At 43.9% G+C, this 21,036-nt stretch overlaps 1 protein-coding gene across 3 annotated transcripts in view; it reads left to right on the top strand.

The window, feature by feature from the left end:
• HAPLN1 (hyaluronan and proteoglycan link protein 1) overlaps positions 1 to 18,986 on the top strand; it is a 329,203-nt gene extending 310,217 nt beyond the window's left edge. For all 3 annotated transcript variants that reach the window (XM_069224798.1, XM_069224791.1, XM_069224806.1), the window contains one exon: positions 17,269 to 18,986. In XM_069224798.1, coding sequence (XP_069080899.1) covers positions 17,269 to 17,552 — 284 coding nt within the window. In that variant the 3' untranslated portion in view covers positions 17,553 to 18,986. The remainder of the gene's footprint in view (positions 1 to 17,268) is intronic.
• The last annotated feature ends 2,050 nt before the right edge of the window (positions 18,987 to 21,036 follow it).

Genomic DNA, 21,036 nt, shown 5'->3' with positions numbered 1-21,036 from the left:
ATGGTACCCATGTGGCTTTGGTTCCCCCAAAAGACGATGAGCAGGTGTACAGGAACCGTAAAAATTATCATTCGATGAATGTCCAGATGGTCTGTTTGGCTGACCAGTACATCTCCCATTTAAATGCCAAATTCCCAGGGTCAGTGCATGACGCGTACATCATGCGAAATAGCAGCATCCCTTATGTGATGGAACAGCTACAGAGACAGCGTGTGTGGCTAATTGGTGACTCTGGTTACCCAAACCTGCCTTGGCTATTGACCCCAGTGAGGAATCCCAGGACCAGGGCAGAGGAACGGTACAATGAGGCCCATGGGCGGACTAGGAGGGTGATTGAGCGGACCTTCGGCCTCCTGAAGGCCAGGTTTAGGTGCCTGCATATGACTGGTGGATCCCTAATGTACTCACCAAGGAAGGTGTGTCATATCATCGTGGCCTGCTGCATGCTTCACAACCTGGCTTTGCGACGCCAGGTGCCTTTCCTGCAGGAGGATGGTCAAGATGGTGGTGTTGTGGCCGCTGTGGAGCCTGCGGAGAGTGAAGAGGAGGAAGACCAAGAGGACGACACAGACAACAGGGACAGAGTGATACTGCAGTATTTCCAGTGACACACAGGTAATAATCTACTCCAGCATTGTATTATATCTGTAACTGTAGTGGCTCTCTACTGTCTGACCTTTCACCCCAATGTATGGTAACTTAGTTGTGTATATCACTTCATATTTCAGTGCTCTGATCCCCACGGAGTGCCCTCTGGTTTTTTTCCCCATGGACTACCGCTGTGTGACACTGGTATGTTGTCATCACAATGTAACTAGAAATGTTTTGTTGGTTATATCGAATACATTTGGTTTAAATAAATAGATAGCAGAATCCAGTTGGTTAATGTACAATAATTGTGTTTATTGAAGTTTTAAAATAGGTGTATGGTTCAAACAGGGTGATGGTGGAGGCATGTCCATGGCAGTGTCCAGACTGTCGTTCCTACAGGTCCATTGTCCATATGCTTGTGGAAGGTGGAGCAGGGGCAGTTCAAGGTTGGACAGGGTAAACAAGTGGGACAGTGGGATGACATCCGGGGGTTTCCGTGCATGGCGGGGGTCTTGACATCCTACTCTGTCTTCTTCCTCGATCTCAGGCTTTTCTTGCGGGGTGGTTCTTGTTCTGCAGGGGGTGGGGTCCGGGAGGGCCGTTGCTGTTGTGTCGGGGCCTCCTGACCACTAGCGCCGGCGGAGGTGGTGAGCTGTTCTTCCTCCATGCTAGTGGCAGGGGCCCTTTGGGGGGCCACATGGTCCCGCAATGTGATGACAATCTGGTTGAGTGCCACCACGATTGTACCCATTGCAGAACTGATGGTGCGCAGTTCTTCCCGGAACCCCATGTACTGGCCCTCCTGCATGGCCTGGATCTCCTGGAACCTGGCCAGGACCGTCGCCATCGTCTCTTGGGAGTGGTGGTACGCTCCCATGATGGTGGTGAGGGCCTCTTGGACAGTGGGTTCCCTAGGCCTGTCCTCCCTCTGTCGCACAGCAGCCCTCCCAGTTCCTCTTTGTTCCTGGGCCTCTGTCCCCTGGACGGTGTGCCCACTACCAGTGCCCCCAGGTCCCTGTTGTTGTTGGGGTTGTGGGTTACCCTGGGTGCCCTGTACTGGTAGACACACCGCTGCTTGACCTGTCCTGGAGACAGAAGCATGGGCCTGCTGGGTGGGTGCTGTGCTGGTGTTTCCTGAGGGGGGTAGGTCTGCTGTGGCCTGGGGCTGACTGAGGGTAACCGACTGTCCAGAGGTCCCCGATGGTCCGGGCTGGTCATCAGGTTCTAGGTCGACAGAGCTGCTGTCATCACTGGGGGCCTGTTCTGGGGGTGGGATGGACAAATCTGGATCCTCCTGGCCGGTGTGTTGGCGTTCGGGCCCTGCAGGGGTAAAAGAATACAGTATGGTTATTGATTTTGTGTGTGCCGTGGCGTGCGATTTGTGGGTGCCCTTGTCCCCCAGTGCTGGCAGTCCCATGTGGGAGGAGTTGTGAGGGTGGTTTGTGGGGGGGGATGGGTATGTGCAGTGGTCATGCTTAGGTGATGGGTGTCCATGGTTTGTGTTGGCATTCAGGGGTTTAGGTTGGGTTGGGTGGGTTGTGCTGGTGAGACATTAGCAGGGAGGATATGTGCTGGGGGGTTGGGGGTGAGGGTGGGGGTGTGGGTTGGCATGCTGGTGGTTGGGGGGGGTGAAGTAGTTGAGATTCGACTTACCAGAGTCCATTCCTCCGCCTACTCCAGAGAGGCCCTCAGGATGCAGGATGTTCAAGACCTCTTGCTCCCATGCTGTGAATTCGGGTGCAGTGGGTGGGGGTCCTCCGCCAGTCTTCTGAACAGCGATGTTGTATCTTGACACCATCGACCGCACCTTCCCCCGTAGGTCGTTCCAGCGCTTTCGGATGTCTTCCCGATTTCTGGGATGCTGTCCCACAGCGTTGACCCTGTCGACGATCCTTTGCCATAGCTCCGCCTTCCTGGCTATTGTGGTGTGCTGCACCTGTGTGCCGAAGAGCTGGGGCTCTACCCTGATTATTTCCTCCACCATGACCCTGAGTTCTTAGTCCGAGAACCTGGGGTGTCTTTGGGGTGCCATGGGGTGGTGTGGATGAGGTGTGGGGTGGTGTTTGTGGTGATGAGTGTAGTGGTGTGTGGTGTTTTGTGCGTAGATGTGGTGTGGGTGATGATGTTGGGTTCCTGTGTGTGTTGTGGTTTGCGTTCCCTGTGCTCTCTCTCTGTGTATTGCGCTGTGTCTCTGAATTTCGCTTTGTGGGGGTTTGTGGGTGATGTGGGTGTGTGTTTTATATGGTGATGGGTGTGTGGGAGTGGTGTTTGTATGTGTATCAGGTGTGTGTATTTGGAATTGTCCAATGTGGCTGTGTTTTGTAAAGGTGTGGGTATTTTGAGGGCGGCGGTGTGTACCGCCAATGGAATACCGCGGTTGAAAGACCGCCGCGTGGATTCGTGGGTCGTAATGGCATGGGCGTGTTTGTGTTGGCGTGACGGTGGAGGTTTGGTCATCTCCAGGTTATCGCTAACCGCTGATGAGGCGGGCTTCAGTGGATGTCGGGTTTTTGGCGGTTTGGCAGTTGTGGGTCAGAATGACCGTGGCGGTTTACCGCGGCCGCGGCAGGATGATGGCGGTCTTCTGACCGGCGGTAAGTGCCTTTTACCGCCAGGGTCAGAATGACCCCCATAGTAACTTAATGAAAAAAATTTAAAATGACACAACACATGTTTTGAAAAATAGAAAATATTTATCTAAACAAAACAAGACCAAAACGACAAAAATCCAACATACACAAGTCAAGTTATTAATTAAAAATCAAAAAGAGTCTCAAATCATTTAGAAAACAGGTAAAACACTGTTAGTGTTGAAAAATACCTGGGTAGCATCAAAATAACATGCAAAGGCGAGTGTGCGTCTAAAAATTTAAGCAGTGTGTCGATTTCTCACCCGCAAGCAAGACCGTGCTTTGTTTCTCCTTCTCCGGTCGGGTCGGTGTGCGTCATTTTTCCTCCCCGCAAGGGAGCGATGTGTCGATCCGGGCAGCACTCGGGTCCGGGCAGGCGTTTTGTTGTTTTTCCGCACCCAGCAAGGTTTGGTCGAAAATCCTGCCACACGGTATCAACAAATCTGCACAATGTGGGCTGCGCTGTTAACAGCCTCCGTCAGCGTCATTCTTCCAGCTCGGTGCGTCGATTTTCCACCCGCGATGCAGGCGAAGCGTTGATTTCTGATGCAAAGACGCTGGTGTGTCGTTTTTCAGCCGCGTCTTGGAAGGTGCGTAGAATTTTTCACCGCACGTCGGTCTGTGTGTGGATTTTCAGTCTTGGTCTGCCAGCTTCACCTTCCAAGGCCCCAGGAACTGGATAGGGCACCAATTGGCAGGGCAGAAGTCTCAGCAGAGGGTCCAGGTGCTGGCAGGAGAAGTCTTTGATGGCCCTGAGTCTTCAACAACAGGAGGCAAGCTCAGGACAAGCCCTTGGAGATTTCTTCACAAGCAGGAAGGCACAAAAAGTCCAGTCTTGGTCCTCTTGCACAGGCAGAAGCAGCAACTGCAGGATAGCTCCACAAAGCACAGTGTCAGGCAGGGCAGCACTTCTCCTCAGCTCTTCTCCAGGCAGAGGTTCCTCCTGATGTCCAGAAGTGATCTAAAGTCTATGGTTTTGGGTGCCTTTTTTATACCCGTTTTGCCCTTTGAAGTAGGCTTACTTCAAAGGAAAGTCTCTCTTGTTTGTGAAATCCTGCCTTGCCCAGGCCAGACCCCAGACACACACCAGGGGGTTGGAGACTGCATTGTGTGAGGGCAGGCATAGCCCTTTCAGGTGTAAGTGACCTAGCACAGATGGCTCATCAGGAAATGCAGACTACACCCCAGCTCCCTTTGTGTCACTGTCTAGAGAGAGGTGCAAACAGCCCAACTGTCAAATTGACCCAGACAGGGAATCCACAAACAGGAAAAGTCACAGAATGGTTTAAGCAAGAAAATGACCACTTTCTAAAAGTGGCATTTTCAAACACACAATCTTAAAACCAGCTTTATTAAAATATTTATTTTTAAATTGTGAGCTCAGAGACCCCAAACTCCACATGTCTATCTGCTCCCAAAGGGAATTTACACTTTAATCATTTTTAAAGGCAGCCCCCATGTTAACCTATGAGAGAGATAGGCCTTGCAACAGTGAAAACCGAATTTGGCAGTATTTTACTGTCAGGACATTTAAAACACATTAGTGTATGTCCTACCTTAAACATACACTGCACTCTGCCCATGGGGCTACCTGGGGCCTACCTTAAGGGTGTCTTACATGTAAGAAAAGGGAATATTTAGACCTGGCAAGTGGGTACACTTGCCAAGTCGAATTGGCAATTAAAACTGCACACACCAGTGCTGCAGGCCCACTAGTAACATTTGATTTACAGGGCCTGGGCACCTCTAGTGCACTGTACTAGGGACTTACCAGTAAATCAAATATGCCAATCATGGAAAGCCAATTACCTACACATTTTGTACAGGAGCGCTTGCACTTTTAGCACTGGATAGCAGTGGTAAAGTGCCCAGAGTAACAAAAACAGCAAAAACAGAGTCCAGCACACATCAACAACCTGGGAAACAGAAGCAAAAAGTTAGGGGAAACCACACCAAGGATGGAAAGTCTAACACTAGACATAATCATTATGCAATTGTTTACTTCAAAAAATACCTTTCATAGTTTGAAAAGTCTACTTTTAAAAGGTTTCATATTTCATTCTTTGAAAACAGAGGCCCAGACACCTACTCCCTGCTAGGAGATTGTCTGCATACCTAGAGACGTCCACCTACCTAGCAGGAATTTCTCTATATACAGTGCATCTGCCATTGTAGAAGAAACACTTGTCTGGTTTCCTTGCCCACAAGCACAATGTCTCACATGGCAGATGTAAGCAGTGAAATCCATTGACAGTCATCCACTCCCTAAGTAAGGTGGAGCAAGCCCCACAGTCTTCTGGTGGAATAGTGATAAACAGGTTGCTAGAAAAATACTTTCCCACTACAAAGCCAGCAGGGGATCCACCATTGGGAATCCTGCAGTTCCCCTAACTTTAAATGAGGTACGGGATACCCTATAGTCCTCTCAACTCTTAATGAGGCACAAGAATGACACGTTTGTCTGGGGTAATTCTTGAGACAATCCCCTCTCTTCAAAGACTTAATAAAGCACGTAGCTCTTTGTTTTTCCCCATGACATACCGAAACAAAAAAACAGGTATTATGGGGTTGCTCAATGACAACCGTGCCCAGAATTCTGCCTGTCTGTCTATCGGAGGAGATGGGACTTCTGCATTTATAGCACGCTTTTCAGACCCGTGTGTGAGATGCTCCGGAGACTGTTGCCAGAGCCAGGTCCCTTGAGGGACTTCTGTGTTTATAATGTGCTCTTTGCACAGGATGCATGGGATGTGCCTGGGCTCTGCCCGGGTGAAGACCAGGTCAAGACTGGGCCCATATACACCCATCTGTGCTCAGACGAACCTGATCCAGGTCACTTTTGTTTGTTTACTTTTGAAAGTGCTGGAAGGGTGAGGAAGGGAAAGTTGGCAGCCTGTGGGTTCTTGACTTCTGCAGTTGAGGCTATCAACAAGGAAATCTCTACTGTCTAGGAGGTGTTGGGATCGCATGTTCTGAGAAGAGAACTGGGCACTCCTTTAGGGGAGACTACCCTTAACATCCCGAGTCAGTGTCAGGGTGGCCAGTCCCCATAAGGGTAGTAACTCTATTACTGTCATGGCCAACGTCCACCATGCTGATCTAACAACTGTTGATGCATCACCTGTACCAGAGCCCCCAGCCTCTAAAGTGTGGCTGTCAATACACTTCAAGACCCTATAAGCCTGCTTGTGGGAGCATCAAACACTGACTTGAAAGCAATTAAACTCTTATTTCAGCAACTACAGAGCAAAATTTAGCTAGTGGTTAAGAACCCTTTCAGAGATGGTGGATGATGAGGATGTCATGGATTCAGAGGAAAGCCATCATGTATGACCCTCTATAGTTCTTAAAATAATGTTAAGGGAGCAGGACATGAGGCTACTGGTGTATTTCCAACTACTGACGCATTCCAACAAGCTCACTTATCCTCTGGGATCCCTGTTCCATCCTTAGCAACTTGTTCATCACAATCTCACACAATCCCAGCACAGATTGTCCATAAAGCCAACAACTTAGACCCTTTAAGCATGGCCCCAATTCCATCATGGTTTCGATTAATTTACCAGCAGAAGCTACACAGTATATGTGGTTTTGGGTTATGTACCTTTCCTGAGGGAAGGGAAAAGCAAAGAAGTCTCCTAATCAAAAAACAAGGTTACTCACCGTCATGCAGCTGCATGGGGAGCGACTGTTATCTACCACTTTACATAATTATGGTAAGATGAGTCAGGTGGATTGGTAAAGACCCTACGGCCCTGATTTATGCCAAAGCAATGTAGTGCTGTGCTTCGCCAAAAATAGCAGTGCCACTCTGCGCCACTTTTGAAATGCAGGGATGTGCAGTATTCACAGGAATAAGGCGCACCCCAGCGTTTTTCCTGTGCTGGCGCTGAATTAAGCTGCCAACGCAGGCATCCTTGCACCATAGTGCAACGGTGTCTGCATTGAGGGGATAGATTGTTTATGTGCAGGAAGGTGTCACTTCCTGCATATCACAATCTATAATGGCCATTTGGCACTTCTATGTATGCTGCAAAATGACAACAAGTACCAAAGTGTCAATTTGAAATGATTGTTTATGTGCAGGAAGGGACACCTTCTTGCACATAAACAATCATTCATGGCATTTTGCTTCTTCTATGTGTGCTGTAGATTTCTCGTAAATCTGGGGCAGCGTCAAAAGCAATGGTTGTTGCAATGGAGGGACCCATATTTGCAAGGAGGCGTAATGGCACAAAAAGTGGCATTGCACCTCCTTGTATATATCGAGCAGTGGTTAGCGCCACCAGAGCGTCACATAAAGTGACGCTCTGGTGGCACTAGGGGCTTTTATATCTGCCCCTAAGTGGTTTGAAGAGGTCTGTTTTGTGTAAATTTTGACAAGCTTGTAGTGGATGCTAAGCTGTTGGCCAGTTTCTCTGGTCTTCATAGTATCCCTTTTAGAATCCGTGTTTTACTACTTTCCTTTTCAAACAGAGCACTCACATAGTGAAGTCCTCCCTGTGAGGCCCTACACAAGCTTGGTGTACTCTCTTGCCTATTAATTTTAATGTATGAACATCTAAAAGGTTTGAGGCCCTGACCTCCTTGGGAAGTAATGATTTACTGACAATTGATTTAAAAGGATTAACTGTCCCTCCAAGCACAAAGTAACAGTGTAGCTAGCACAACAGATAACTCAGATCCCAATTTACTTCATGATTTATGCTAGACTATAGCAGGTTTGACTTCTAAGAATTCTGATCAAAATTGTCCATTTTTTGTCAGGAATTTGAGCTTAAACTGTTTTCAGGAAACCTGGGACCTATCTAACACTTCCTGCCTAGATGGTTAGAGATCCTGTTTTCTACCTGTTATGCCTTCTCCATCAGGTAGAGCAAAGGGAGGTTTGATTATAATGCTCTCACTCTTTTCAAAATGCAAATTGAATGAGATACAAATTGGTTCTTCCAATCTTCAGTTGCATAGGTTTCCTTCTCAAAATTAAATAATTTATTTTTAATTTTTTATAATACTAACTCCATGTCGAAAAAAATTAGACCACGTATATTCCCTTAGAATCTCTCTGGAACAATACAGGAGAAGAATCATCACCTTATCTTGCAGGTGTTTTTGAGAGATTTCAATGTTCATCTTGTGTGCAAACAGAATGCTTCGTATTGGACATTGAGAAGGTAATTGTTTTCCAGCAGGACTAACCTGGTCTCTGTATCCGACTGTGGTCCATTACGGTTGGCCTGAACTTGGGTCTTTCCATCAGTTTAGCATGACCAGATTTCTACGAGTGACACTTTGTGCTTCTAGGCACTATTTTCACAAACCACTTAAAAATTGTGTATAGTCTGTTTCTACTGATTGGATTATATTAAAATGTACTCTATTCTTCTAAATTGGTTTGGGATTTTTCTTGTGTTTTTAATTAATTACTGTTTGTGTGCTGCGCAAATACTTTACACATTGTCTTTAAGTTAAGCCTGACTGCTTTGTGTCAAGCTACCAGAGGATTACACACAGGTTAATTTAGTCACTTTTGTGGTTCACCCTCATGTAGATCGGTAAATATCAGGATGGAGAAGAGCTAGGCCAACATTTAACTCATAACTTATTTGCTTTGAGGACTGCCTTCGCTGTATTTGTGAAATCATCACAGGCGTCGAGAGATCAGAAAGCAAATGACCCTCTAGGGTACAATCATGGAAAAGGGTCTACTGTGAAGGAACTTTCTTCTGATTAAACCGTTATTTTTCAGTCATTAAATATTGATTAGCTATTTTCAGTTAGTGAAAGAACCAGAGAACACTTCACATGGATACCCACAACATAATTTAGCCAGATAGTGTGCAATCTAGGAAATCAAAGTGAGGCATCCCTTTATTACCGATATATGCCTAAAGGACACCATCCCAACCTTACATATTGCAGATACTCTAACTAATTACTATTTTGAAGTCATTATGGGAACCTCTGAATATTCACAAATATCTAATAAAACATGTAAAAAGCTGCTCAGTGAGACAGGGATTTCAATGAATTTTAGGCCACTTATGTTTTATGTCACATCTGCCGTTTTTTGTATCAAACCAAACTTTGAGCATCACTCAGACACAGCATATCTAGATGCAACATGTGGTGTGAAAGAGTAGATTTGTAAAGATGTGTACCATTTAATGCTCCTCCATAAAATCACATTTATCAATTGGGTGGCAAGGGTTCCATGGACCATAATGCATGCAAATAAAGTGGGCCCCAGTCTTGGGTAGTAACAAAGAATCATCACTGGGATCCAGTGTGCCCAATTTTTGAGTCTCAATAAAATTACAATTCTCTACCACAGTGAAATGAATCAATTTAACGCTGGGTCATGTGATGAAATCAAATCCCAATGATTTATCCAATAGTTTTATCTTTATTCCTGCAGTGTTCCCACTCCACATTCAAATTATTGGGATGTCATTGGATATTTAAATGCATAAACATGAATAAACTCACCATCTATAACAAAATAATGTTAAATGCTCCAAGAGCAGTCTCCTTTCTCCCTTGTATTACAAATAGGCGTGGTTGTCTTGTCCATTCAATGCACAACCTACGTAGAGGTAGTAATGTAAAAAGATCACATCCTTGAGCAATTATGCCCTCTCTTTGTTTCTAAAGTCCGTGTGATTACATTCTTCTTTAAATCTTTTTAAAATAATTCCACCTTTATAGATGCATTTTGGCCATAATTTGCTTCAAAGGGCTCTTTCCTACAAGGTTTGTTAAGGAATCTTTTGTTACTTATGGGTAGTGTAGGGTTGGGATCAGAATAGAGGGTGTCCATCCAAACCATTGTTCTTATTTATGTAAAATGTGGCAAACAGAATAATTTGTAGACAAATAGCTTCCCATCAATTGCAAATGGCATGAGTTATAAATTATCAATCTTGTTTGAGCTCTCCATTAATGTGTATATTGTTTTACATAACTTGAGGTCTGTTATAGACAGAAACTATTTCCCACTATGGTGTGTAACATGTTAGACCTGACATCCTTGGTGTGGGTCTCCCCCAAACATTTTGCCTTCCCTCCTCCTGTTTGCTGAATTTGTTTTTGCTGGCCTAGGACTCTGCACAATTCACCACTGCTAACCACTGCTAATATGCTTGTGCACACTCCTCTAAACATGATAAAATTGGCTTACACTCAATTGACACCTTTAATTTACTTGTAAATATCTAGTAAAGTGGTACTACATGTACCTGCGGCATGTAAATTAAATGGTACTTTTGTGCCTGCAACATTTATTGTGCCACTCAGTTAAGTAGCCTTCTTAAATATGTCTCAGGCCTGCCATTGCAGCCTATGTTCAGATTTAAACTGCCATTTCGACCTGACAAAATAAATATTTAGCCAGGCCTAAAACCTCATTTTCAATACATATAAGCCAACCCCTAGAGTAGGCCCTAATGGATCATAGATCAAAGTGTAATATACTTAAAAGGTAGTAGGTAGGACATGTGGGTTTGAGTTTTACAAGTTCTGTAGTGAAAAACTCCTAAAGTTTTTCACCACTGTAAGGCTTATCTCTTGCATTGACTAACACTGGGTTACCTTATTATGTTTATTAAGTGCTAACTTTGGATTTTAAGCAGGTAGAGAGGAAAGGCTTAGACAAATTAATTGTTATGGAAAATCATTTTTAATGGTGTCAGTTTTTACATCACATTTCTGAAAATGCCACTTTTAGAAAGTTTACATTTTCTTGCCCTAACTATTTGTGCCTCCTGCCAGTGTCCAGAGTCACATGACTTGAATGGCTAGCTGCAGGGGTTTGTGTATATCTTCCATACAGGTACAGAAAGAGGACTAGATGTGGGTACTATAGGCCATCCTACCAGGACAGCTGATGGTTAAGTTGTGCCTTTCCCCACTTGCACTTCAAAGGGCTTGCCTTCAGTACACACAAAGGTTTCTAACACCTGTCTTTTGTCACCTCAGAATTTCGGAAGCATTGACAAGGGAAGGGAAGAAATTTCCAGTACCAGATGTGGGGGAAGTATAGGGTGTTCCCCCACAGACAAAGGCTGGCACCAGTTATAAATATTGGGCCCTCAGAAAAACTCTCCAGTACACTCCTGCACCTGTGGACTTTACACACGAAGGACTGATCTACTACCAGAGGATTGTCCTGCTGCTTCCAGAGGGCTGCCCTGCTGCTTGAGGCCTGCCTTGCTCTCTGGGAAGAAGAAGAATCTGCTTACCTTCTTCCCAGGTTAGCTTGGGTGACTCCAAGGATTAGTTGGCTGACCCTTCTGAGCTACAGAGACATAACAATCTCCAGTAGTCTCCTTGCAACTGCTCAGCTGACGTGCTCACGACCTCCTCCACTACAAATGGAACTCTTCTCAGCAGACTTAAGGAAATTTCAGGAAAGTAACCTTTCAGTGGGACTAACTGGTCCCTGTATCTGGCCCACGCTATATCATGGTCAACCTGAACTTGTGTCTTTCCCTCAGTCTAGCACAACCAGATGGCCACGAGTGGCACTTTTGCTTTAGGCGCTGAATCTATTTAAAACTTTAAAATTGCATATCTGGTTCTACAGATTAAATTTTTATCATTCTGATCTCATTTTATTTAATACAATTTACTTTATTTTTTCTAAATTGGATTGGGATTTTTCTTGTGTTGTGTTTCACTTTATTGCTGTTTGTGTGCTGCATAAATTACTTTACGCATTGCCTCTACATTAACTGTGACAGCTTTGCACCAAGCTCCTTAGGGTTAAACACGAGTTCATTTAGTGACTATTTGTGGTTCACCCTGACAAGGATTGTGGATGTTGCCGAAGTGGGGCTTCCACCACCCTCAACCAAAAAGCCAATTTCTTACACTAGTCCTAGTATTCCTCGACACAGTCCTTACATGTGTAAGGGAAAGCAGACACCAGAGACTGTTAACCCTGTGTCTGAAAAATCCAATCATCCTTCCATACAGCAAGACAGTGCTTCAAGCAGCAGTCAGCTTGCTGCAGGGAAGCCCTTCTTCTGTAACATCCATGGGCCCAGGAGTGTTCTGATGAGTGACACTAAAGATCCAATATTTATACCTTTGTATGGGGAATCCCTGTCCTACCCCCACATCTGATTCTGGGAAGTTCTTTCCGTTCCCCTGGCAAGGCTCAAAACTGCCTAGGGGTGACAAAAGGCAGGAAAGACCTAGGCCCTCATTATGAGTCTGGCGGTCTTGAGACTTCCAGACTCGCTGTGGCGGTCTCACAGCTGCAGAGCCTGCGGTGAAGACCGCCATATTACGAGTTGTGGGGTTTCACTGAAGTCAAACCTCCACAACTCCACCTAGCCCAACTGTGCGGTTCCATTGCCATGGCCAGCTGTGTCCTCCGCCAATCTGGCGGCAGGCCTCAGGCCGCCATCCGGATTACGAGGTTGCACACCACCAGGCTTTCCATGGCAGTCACCCCACCACAAAAAGCCTGGTGGTCACGCACCCGGCGGCAGTAATCTTAATTTCTGTTGCCGGCACACACACATACAGGTCACCACACATGCACACATCCCTCCCCACCCATCCATACACTCATAGGCACACCTTTACGCATGTATGCATTCACATACACATCAATTCAGCATACGCAGACATGCACTCAAACACACCCATTCTCTCAGATTCATTCATACAGACACCCCCATACACACACACAGACATTCACAGACACATACACATACACTTGCAGACACGCACGCATTCAGCGCCCCCTCCGCAAACACACACACATCCCCCCAAACACACCACAGCCTCCCCCCAATCGGACGCCCACTCACCTCTTCCATCAAGATGGAAATCCGGGAGAAGATGGGTCCTTCGGTCTTCCATCTCCATCACCATTACACCCGCAGAACACTGCTGAGCCATATTGCCACTCGTAATATGCAGGTGGAGTCCTGCTGGCGTGGCTGTGCCGGCAAGGGAACAGCCTCTGCACTGCAGACTGCCAAAACGGATGATGGCTGCTCTCTGCCTCAAGAATGGTGGTGAGCAGCAACCACTCGTAACATGGCCTTCTGCTGACCGCCAGCACTGGTGGTCAAATGGCGGGTTGGGCTTCAGCGGTCAATGGATTTGACCGCCAAAGTTGTAATGAGGGCCCTAGTGTCAAGTGCCTTTGTGTGCAGGTGGCAAAGCCATGTGAAATGTAAGTGGGCTGGGCACAGCCCCTCCATAGTCATCCTGCCAGGATGGCCCATCCTATCCATACCTAAGTCCTATTTGTATCACTGTCTGGAAGGTAAACACAAACTTGCACAGCAGAGCAATTCACAGTCATTTGACCTAGGACACTGGCAGAAGGCACAGATGGTTGGAACAAGAAAAGGGCAAATTTCTAAAAGTGGCATTTTGAGAATTGTGATCTAAAATCTGACTTCACAGTTAAAGGGGATTATAAAGTACATTTCATTTGAGCATAAAAACTATCTCTATCTGTTCCCAATCTAAGGTTAGCACTTATTAAATGTAGTAGGGTAACCCAGTGTTTGTCAATGGGGAGATAGACCTTACAGAAGTGGAAAACTACTTATGCCCTCACATTGGTGAAACCCACATTCATACACATGTGACTTTAAACATGAATTTTAATTTGTCATGTTTCATTGCCATATTTACATTATATCACATATATTTCCAAATTCAGCGCTTCTGATTTTCCTGCTCAGCTACTTAGTTTTCCTCTCTTATAACCCTTGTTTGTTCCACTTCCACCTGTATATTCTGTAATGTCTATTTAGTGGCATTAGTCAGATCATTTGTCACTTTTTCTCTTCAATTTTCCTTGCTCTCCGATGTTTCTAATGTCTAGCCCAGCAACAAACTCTCACTGGTTCCTCCTACAAGGTGCCTGCAAGGTTCTCTATTTTCTCAACCTTTATAATATGTTATTCCCCAGAAACTCCTAATTCACTTTATTTATCCCCCTTATAATTATTGGGTCCCCGCTAACAGTACATCCAGCTGGAGGGGTGATGAAAGGGATATTTATAAGACACTTATCATGAGGGCTTTATCTGTGTGTTGTTTCTATTTTGTATTCACGTGCACCATACTGGCCATATGTGCAAAATTTTTCATAAAATCTTAATCATAATAATTATAATTTCTCAATTCACATTGTTCTACGAAAGTAATTGAACTCTGGTTATTTGGCAACACGTCACCAGTTCAATAAGAAGGAATGCAGGCTACGTACTTGTCATACATTATTACAACTGTTGTTATCCTTGAACTTGAATTCACAATCACAAAAAAAGAAAGTAAGATCTCGCGTTACGGAGATGGTTAAGGTTCAGAAGAATTTATGTTTTCTTTCCTACAGACAGTTAAACAATGTCTGCATTCTTGTTGATATTGCCTAGGAGAGAGAGTTTTCTGTAACGAAAGTTCATGCAGTATGTTTACAACGCCCATTGGGGTAATGTAGTAAAAGGCAGTTATCTGAACACCACAATCAGTAACAAAATATTCACAGAGTGGAGGATTTAGACTCCACTTTAAAAGATAAGATATTGTTACCAGTTTCTCTTTGGATATACCACCAAGATTAATGGAGATGGATGGATGGGTGAATGAATGGCTGGATGGATAGATGACAGGATGGATTGCAGTGATATAAATGTTGATCAAAACCTTCAAACACTTCAGCCTGTGGCTATTCACCAACAATTTACAGTAAATCCCCCATGACTAGAAACGTGTTTCCGTATACGCAATAGGAAGGTGAAACCTTCATTTTTTACCTGGCAGAGATGATAGGGCACAACAAGTAAGAAACATCCTTTTATCATGAGAGAAAAAGTTGAATGTGCAAACATATATTTGAATTCAGTTATCGAATTTCAGCAATTGGATTTCTACATTTAAGTATTCAAAGGAAGATATGGCTCATACACTTCATTGACTACTCCTGAAATGTTCCCTTTATGAAAATATTGGAAATGTGCTACCAAAGTAAAGAGTACTCTTACTAAGGCAAAAACTTGAATGTTCAACCCTGTTCTTAGTGAGTCTGGATCATGGTTTCTCATTTTGCTGATCTGCTTTTTCATATGTGTTTTTTTTCAAATGTTCAGTCCACCCAACCCTATTTGCAGAATGTAAAATCATCCCAAGTAGTGCACACCAGGTGACTGTCAAGTTGGCACAGCCCTGGAGCCTCCAGGTGGAGTTTCTTGTCCCTACCTAGGAGCTTTTCTATTGCATTGAAGAAAGTCCCCTGAAAAATAAGCCCAGGCCACCTTCTAGATCAGGAAACAACCTGTCTGGGGTCAGTATGACAACACAGACGAACCTCTTGCCAGATCATGGCGACCATTTTTACATGCTGTCCCTGTCCACGCTTCCCCTCTCAAATTCAAAGATTACTATTGGTTCATACTCTGTGATTAACTGTCCGCTGTTTTCTGCCGGAGATCTGCTGGCAGGCCAAGGTCCTTTGTTCTTCCTTCCTTTGCCGTTTGCACCTTATTTCTATGGCCTTACTAAGGAGAAAGGAATGGCAAGCAGAAATAACCAGCATTACCATGTTTTAAAAGGCAGGGCATATTTAATGGGAGGTCCTTTTCAACCTCCAACTGCTCAAAGTAAAATATGCTAGTCCAGGCTGCCAGAAAGAAAAATGTGGTGACCGTGAAACAAGATGTAGGGGGCAGATTTATTGAAACTTGGCCCTTCTGCAAAGTAATGTATGTTTTTTGTGTGCTGGAAAGTGCCCCTTTTCATAGCAAATAATGTGCTGTGCTGCTTTACACCACTTTGCATCAAGAGGGCAATACATCGGTACATGGGCTTTACAGTTCAAGCACCCATGATTTTAATACAAAGCCCTTTCTATTAAAATTGTTAGACCAGGATTAGCGGCAAAATATATCACCTCCTTATGGCAAGTGCAAACTTGGAAAAATATTTTTAGTTCTCCAAACAGTTACACATTGTATGTGTGCTGCACCGTACAGAGAGGTGAAATGTTTTAAAAATTGGGTAGGCAAAGGGTTTTGTATTGGAAGGGTAACTTCCAGTGCAACACCTATGCTATGCATCAAGCGCTCACCTTTGCAGCATGGTATAAGGTGTGTGCATGGTGCTCTGCAGTCTGCTTGTGCACCAACTCAGGGGAAGAAAGCAATAGCAGGCCATATTTAGTAAATCATTTCCCATTTCTTCTCAGGCTTTCATCCTAACATTTTTGCTTTCAGCAGCTGAAATGATCCGGCGGAAATTCTCCATATCTATGATTTTTCCGTCGATCTTGTATTTCTGATGAGGTCAGTAACTTCGATAGGGCATTTGTAATGAGGCCCGCAGTGCCATTAGCTCCACCATACCGTAAGAATTTCCGCATACAATATGGCGTGGTGTTCAGTCCATGATGAATCCATGCATTGCCTACGCCCCTCTCTTCTGCATGTGCTGCTAACAGCTGATCCGTGCCTATTGCAAATGTGCGAATTCACTTGTCCCCTGTTTCCGGAGTTGTGACAGTTATCATAAGTTGCCTATTCACATTTCTCACAATTCTCTGTTTGGTTGCAACAAAATATTCACTGCTACTTTCATTCCTATGTAGGTTATATTTTTCTGTTGAAATAACTATAATGTCCCATTATGATTTTGTTTCCTTGCATGACCCTTTTCTATGGAGTCAGCGCTGTTTATTGAACTCTTAAAGTTCTCAAGACGTCCATAGATATGGCTAAGAAAGTGATATGTAAGTCCGACTTCACAGCTGGACAAGCTTTAACTGTACAAATGCTGCCCTGGATGAACCTTTAAGTCCCCTGTATAGAAAGATATTATGTGGTGTGGTGAATATCCACAGTAATCCATCTAAGAATGTTACTACTATAAGTCTATAGAACGATGGAAAAGTATTTGGGAATTTTCTGTTCGTATATGAAGAAAATTACAATTAAAATATTTAGCATTTCAGGAAGACCATGCATTAAACACTCTGAATATGTTTTAATAGCCTATTTCCTCTTCCGTTTTTTCTTCCCAGGGCGTTTCTATTACCTCATCCACCACACAAAGCTGACCTATGACGAAGCGGTCCAGGCCTGCCTGAACGACGGTTCTCAGATCGCTAAAGTAGGCCAGATGTATGCGGCATGGAAACTCCTGGGGTACGACCGCTGCGACGCCGGCTGGCTGGCTGACGGCAGTGTGCGCTACCCAATCTCCAGACCACGGAGACGCTGCAGCCCTGACGAAGCAGCTGTTCGCTTTGTGGGCTTCCCAGACAAAAAGCACAAGCTGTATGGGGTCTATTGCTTTAGAGCATAAAACGGAACATACCTTAAAGCACAACAGTATTAAAAACAAAATCATTAAGAACATGTGAAAGATTTAGTTTCAGTATGAACTCATGCAAGTTACCAAAACTGTGATAAACTTTTTTACTCACTGTAAAAAGCCATTTTCATATGTCCAAGTCATTTGTTTTGTTTGTGGGTGGGGATGGGGTGGGATATTGGGGAATGGGTTTGTAAAGTTATCATTCCACAGATATGATAAATTAATATAATTTTGTTGAAAAGTATATGTAAAGAAGCTTTAGCCATAACATGTGCAAGAGACATCTACCCAAACAAAAGTAAAGTTTCAGGAATGGGGCATGCAGAAGCTTGTTGATTGCAATGTCTTCCTCACATACATGATACTGTTTGTTCCCTATGATGGTTCTGTTTACTTTGGCCCACACAGTTGCAGTGTTTGATTTTTAACCTTGTGAACTAAAGTGACCTTGCACACCACTGACTGCTGATCCCAGAAGTAAGTCTCCACCACTGTAGAGGTGCTGAGAGCTGGTTTGAGATATGCATGAGTCAGTAGGCGCATGAAACCAATGGTGTCACTACACTTCATCAGGCTCTGCTGCGCTCAGTGGTCTACGATGGGGCCTGTTTCTGGTGCTGCACTTGTATGTTCACATTTACAAAATGAACATTCACAAATGTTATAGAGAAAACATAGAAACATGCCTGTAATTTGCATTTATTTATTGCATGTCGGAGGTTACATGGTAACCAATCCTTTACAAGCACATTTACTCATACCCGATAAGACTACAATGCTCTATGGATAAAACACAGATTTTCCATGTTGAAATATCGTCTTTTCACAGTTTTCTGTGATAATTTTATAAACACATTTAATGTTTAAACTATAATGGGATTTACCTTCAAAATGTGCATATTAGAACACAGTTTGCTTCAAAACAGGGTTTGATTACATTTCCTCATGAGAAGGCTCATTCGTGACCCATGTGCACTTCCATACAAGTAGACAGATCTAGATGTCTTAAAGCCAGTGAACTTTTTATTGTTCATCAAACAATATGTACCATGCTAGTCATGAACAAACATGTCAAGGCTTCCCTCGTGCTGTTTCCCATTTAACTGACAGAGGCCTACGATGTGTCATATTACCCTCCACTGGATTCACTGCGCTGTTCTGAAACTCCAGGGCCATTTTGCACCTACTCAGGGCAGTTACACCAATGAAACTGCTGGTCAGATAAATACTGTACAACCTATCAGCTTGATTTTCCATTATCCTTTTATTATTGTATCTATAAAAGAACATTAAACATATTTAATAATTCTGTTAGTTTTATTATTTACACTTCACAAGAGATGTTATTTGGAAAACCTAAAGGCAATGAATAAAGGCGTTATGAGAAAACAATAAAACAGTTGATCCAAACGAACAGTGAAACAGAGTTTTGTGTCTTTGAATCGTTTTGAAGTCTAGCTTGTAATTATGTGAAATGATTCTCAACAAATGTGCGATATCCTGGTTTTCACATACCTACGAATTTGGCGAATTCTATCGACAGTAGTCTCCTTTCAAATTAAATTATTCCCCCTAGAACTTTCAAAATGACCGTCAACGACTCTCTCTTCTTACCTACCACGTTTCATTTATAATCTGTATGCACATTTGCTTCATTTATTGTGTCCTCAAATTACTTCATTTCGGACATTTCTCCTATCTTATCTTTCGTCTTCTGCACATGCCCCTTTCATAACACAATCATTTAGGAAAGGCCAACTGATGATTTTTACTGTCTCACAACAAGTTCCACGTTTGTGCTTTTTAAGTCAGCATTTCTTTTGAACATCTCGCAAATTTCCCCAGAATGCAGCAGACATAGAAAAAACAAAAACGAAGAGGAATGAAAGTATTTCTCCTCGTTGTGCCATGCTAAGGCCAACCCTGGGGTGGCATTAGTCTTTGGCATTGCCTCAGTTTTATGAATCCTCGTAAATCTGGGGCAGTGTCAAAATGCAATGGGTGTTGCAGTAGAACGCCTACAGAAATACCCATTGCACACCCCTCTGCAGCACAAAACTGCTTTTGGGGCTCATATTTACAAGGTGGTGTTAAGCCATGCAAAGTGACTTAATGGCGCCTTGTAAGTATGGAAAATGGCACAGTGCCACCGGAGTGTCACTAAAAGTAACGCTCCGTGGCGCTAGGATCTTGTAGATTAACCCCTTGCTGTTTTGTGGATTCTTAGCTTAGTGGTGCTTGTAACGGGAGGTTTTCTCCAGAATCACACCTGAGGCGAGTGTCTCTGGTCATTCACTGTAAACAACTGGATTGTAGATGTCGAAACCCAATCACTTCATCACAGTGAGTCCACCACTCTGCTGGTCATGTGCTGCAGGGGAGCTGGCTGCCAATGGCAGTGGACTGATGATGAATGCTGCAGTCATCTTAGAACACTGATAATTTTTCAAAGTATACACTCCTTTCAGGACAAGTGCTGAAGGTGGCAGTCATCTTGGAACAGTGTTAAAATTTCAAGATAGCCACATTTAGGCCTAGCGCTGAATGTGGTAGCCATCTTGGAGTAGTATTATCTTTTCAAGATAGTCATCACATTGAGGAATAGCGATGCAAGTAACCACTGCCGCTGAGTCAACTCTACTGCAGTTCAGGACCTGTGCAGCTCTCTCTTCACTGTACTCTTGCTACCAGTGAGTATGTTGCTTAGAACTTTCTGCCAGTGAGTATGTAACTTAGGGGGTAGGCAGACATACTACCAGACAGCCAGGCTGCTTCTGTGCTCGCCATACCACCAGCATTTTTTTAAGTGAATCTTGCTTTTCTTTACAAGGCCATATAATGCATTTATTTGAAATGTGATCCAAAATTACAAACCATAATTTTCTTGAGGCATACAAAAGTATACAAAGTGTTTAGCTATATGTGTTTATTAGTCTGCTGTATTTTTATCTCTTAACCACATTACTGTCTGGGGCAGTGGTGTGTATGAAGAATGACTTGACCCAATCAAGCATTCAATATCCGCACATCACCAGGGCAGCTCTAGATGTGTGTGAACATTTTTCCGCAAGAATATTTTTATATTGCAAAGATAAGGGTAAAGGAAGAGTAGAGGGCACTGAAGTCCAGGCACACATGACAGGATGGCAGGTGGATCAAAATGATACAGTTTATTTAAAGAAACCTCCTTGAATTATAGTAGCAGAAGTTATGAAAAAAGGGTAGATAATTTTTTTGGCAGCAGTTATCTTCAGGCCTCTTAAGTATTAACTGTTTGCATTGTTCCTTGTTGACTTGGAGAGAGCTTTTTCAAGGGTTGGAGTGTTTACAACGAAAAATAATATTGTTTAATGTTATACAATTTCCACACACCCTGCATTGTGGGCTACAAGGCTTACATGGTGTAGGAAACTCCTCCTGTTTTCCCTGGTCACTCCCAAATATTTTGGACAGATACTGGTGGTTACTGACT

The sequence above is a fragment of the Pleurodeles waltl genome, chromosome 1_1 (assembly GCF_031143425.1).
Source record: "Pleurodeles waltl isolate 20211129_DDA chromosome 1_1, aPleWal1.hap1.20221129, whole genome shotgun sequence".
NCBI lineage: Eukaryota > Metazoa > Chordata > Amphibia > Caudata > Salamandridae > Pleurodeles > Pleurodeles waltl.
The sequence above is the reverse complement of the archived record's forward strand: the minus strand, read 5'-3'. Positions and strand labels throughout refer to the sequence as shown.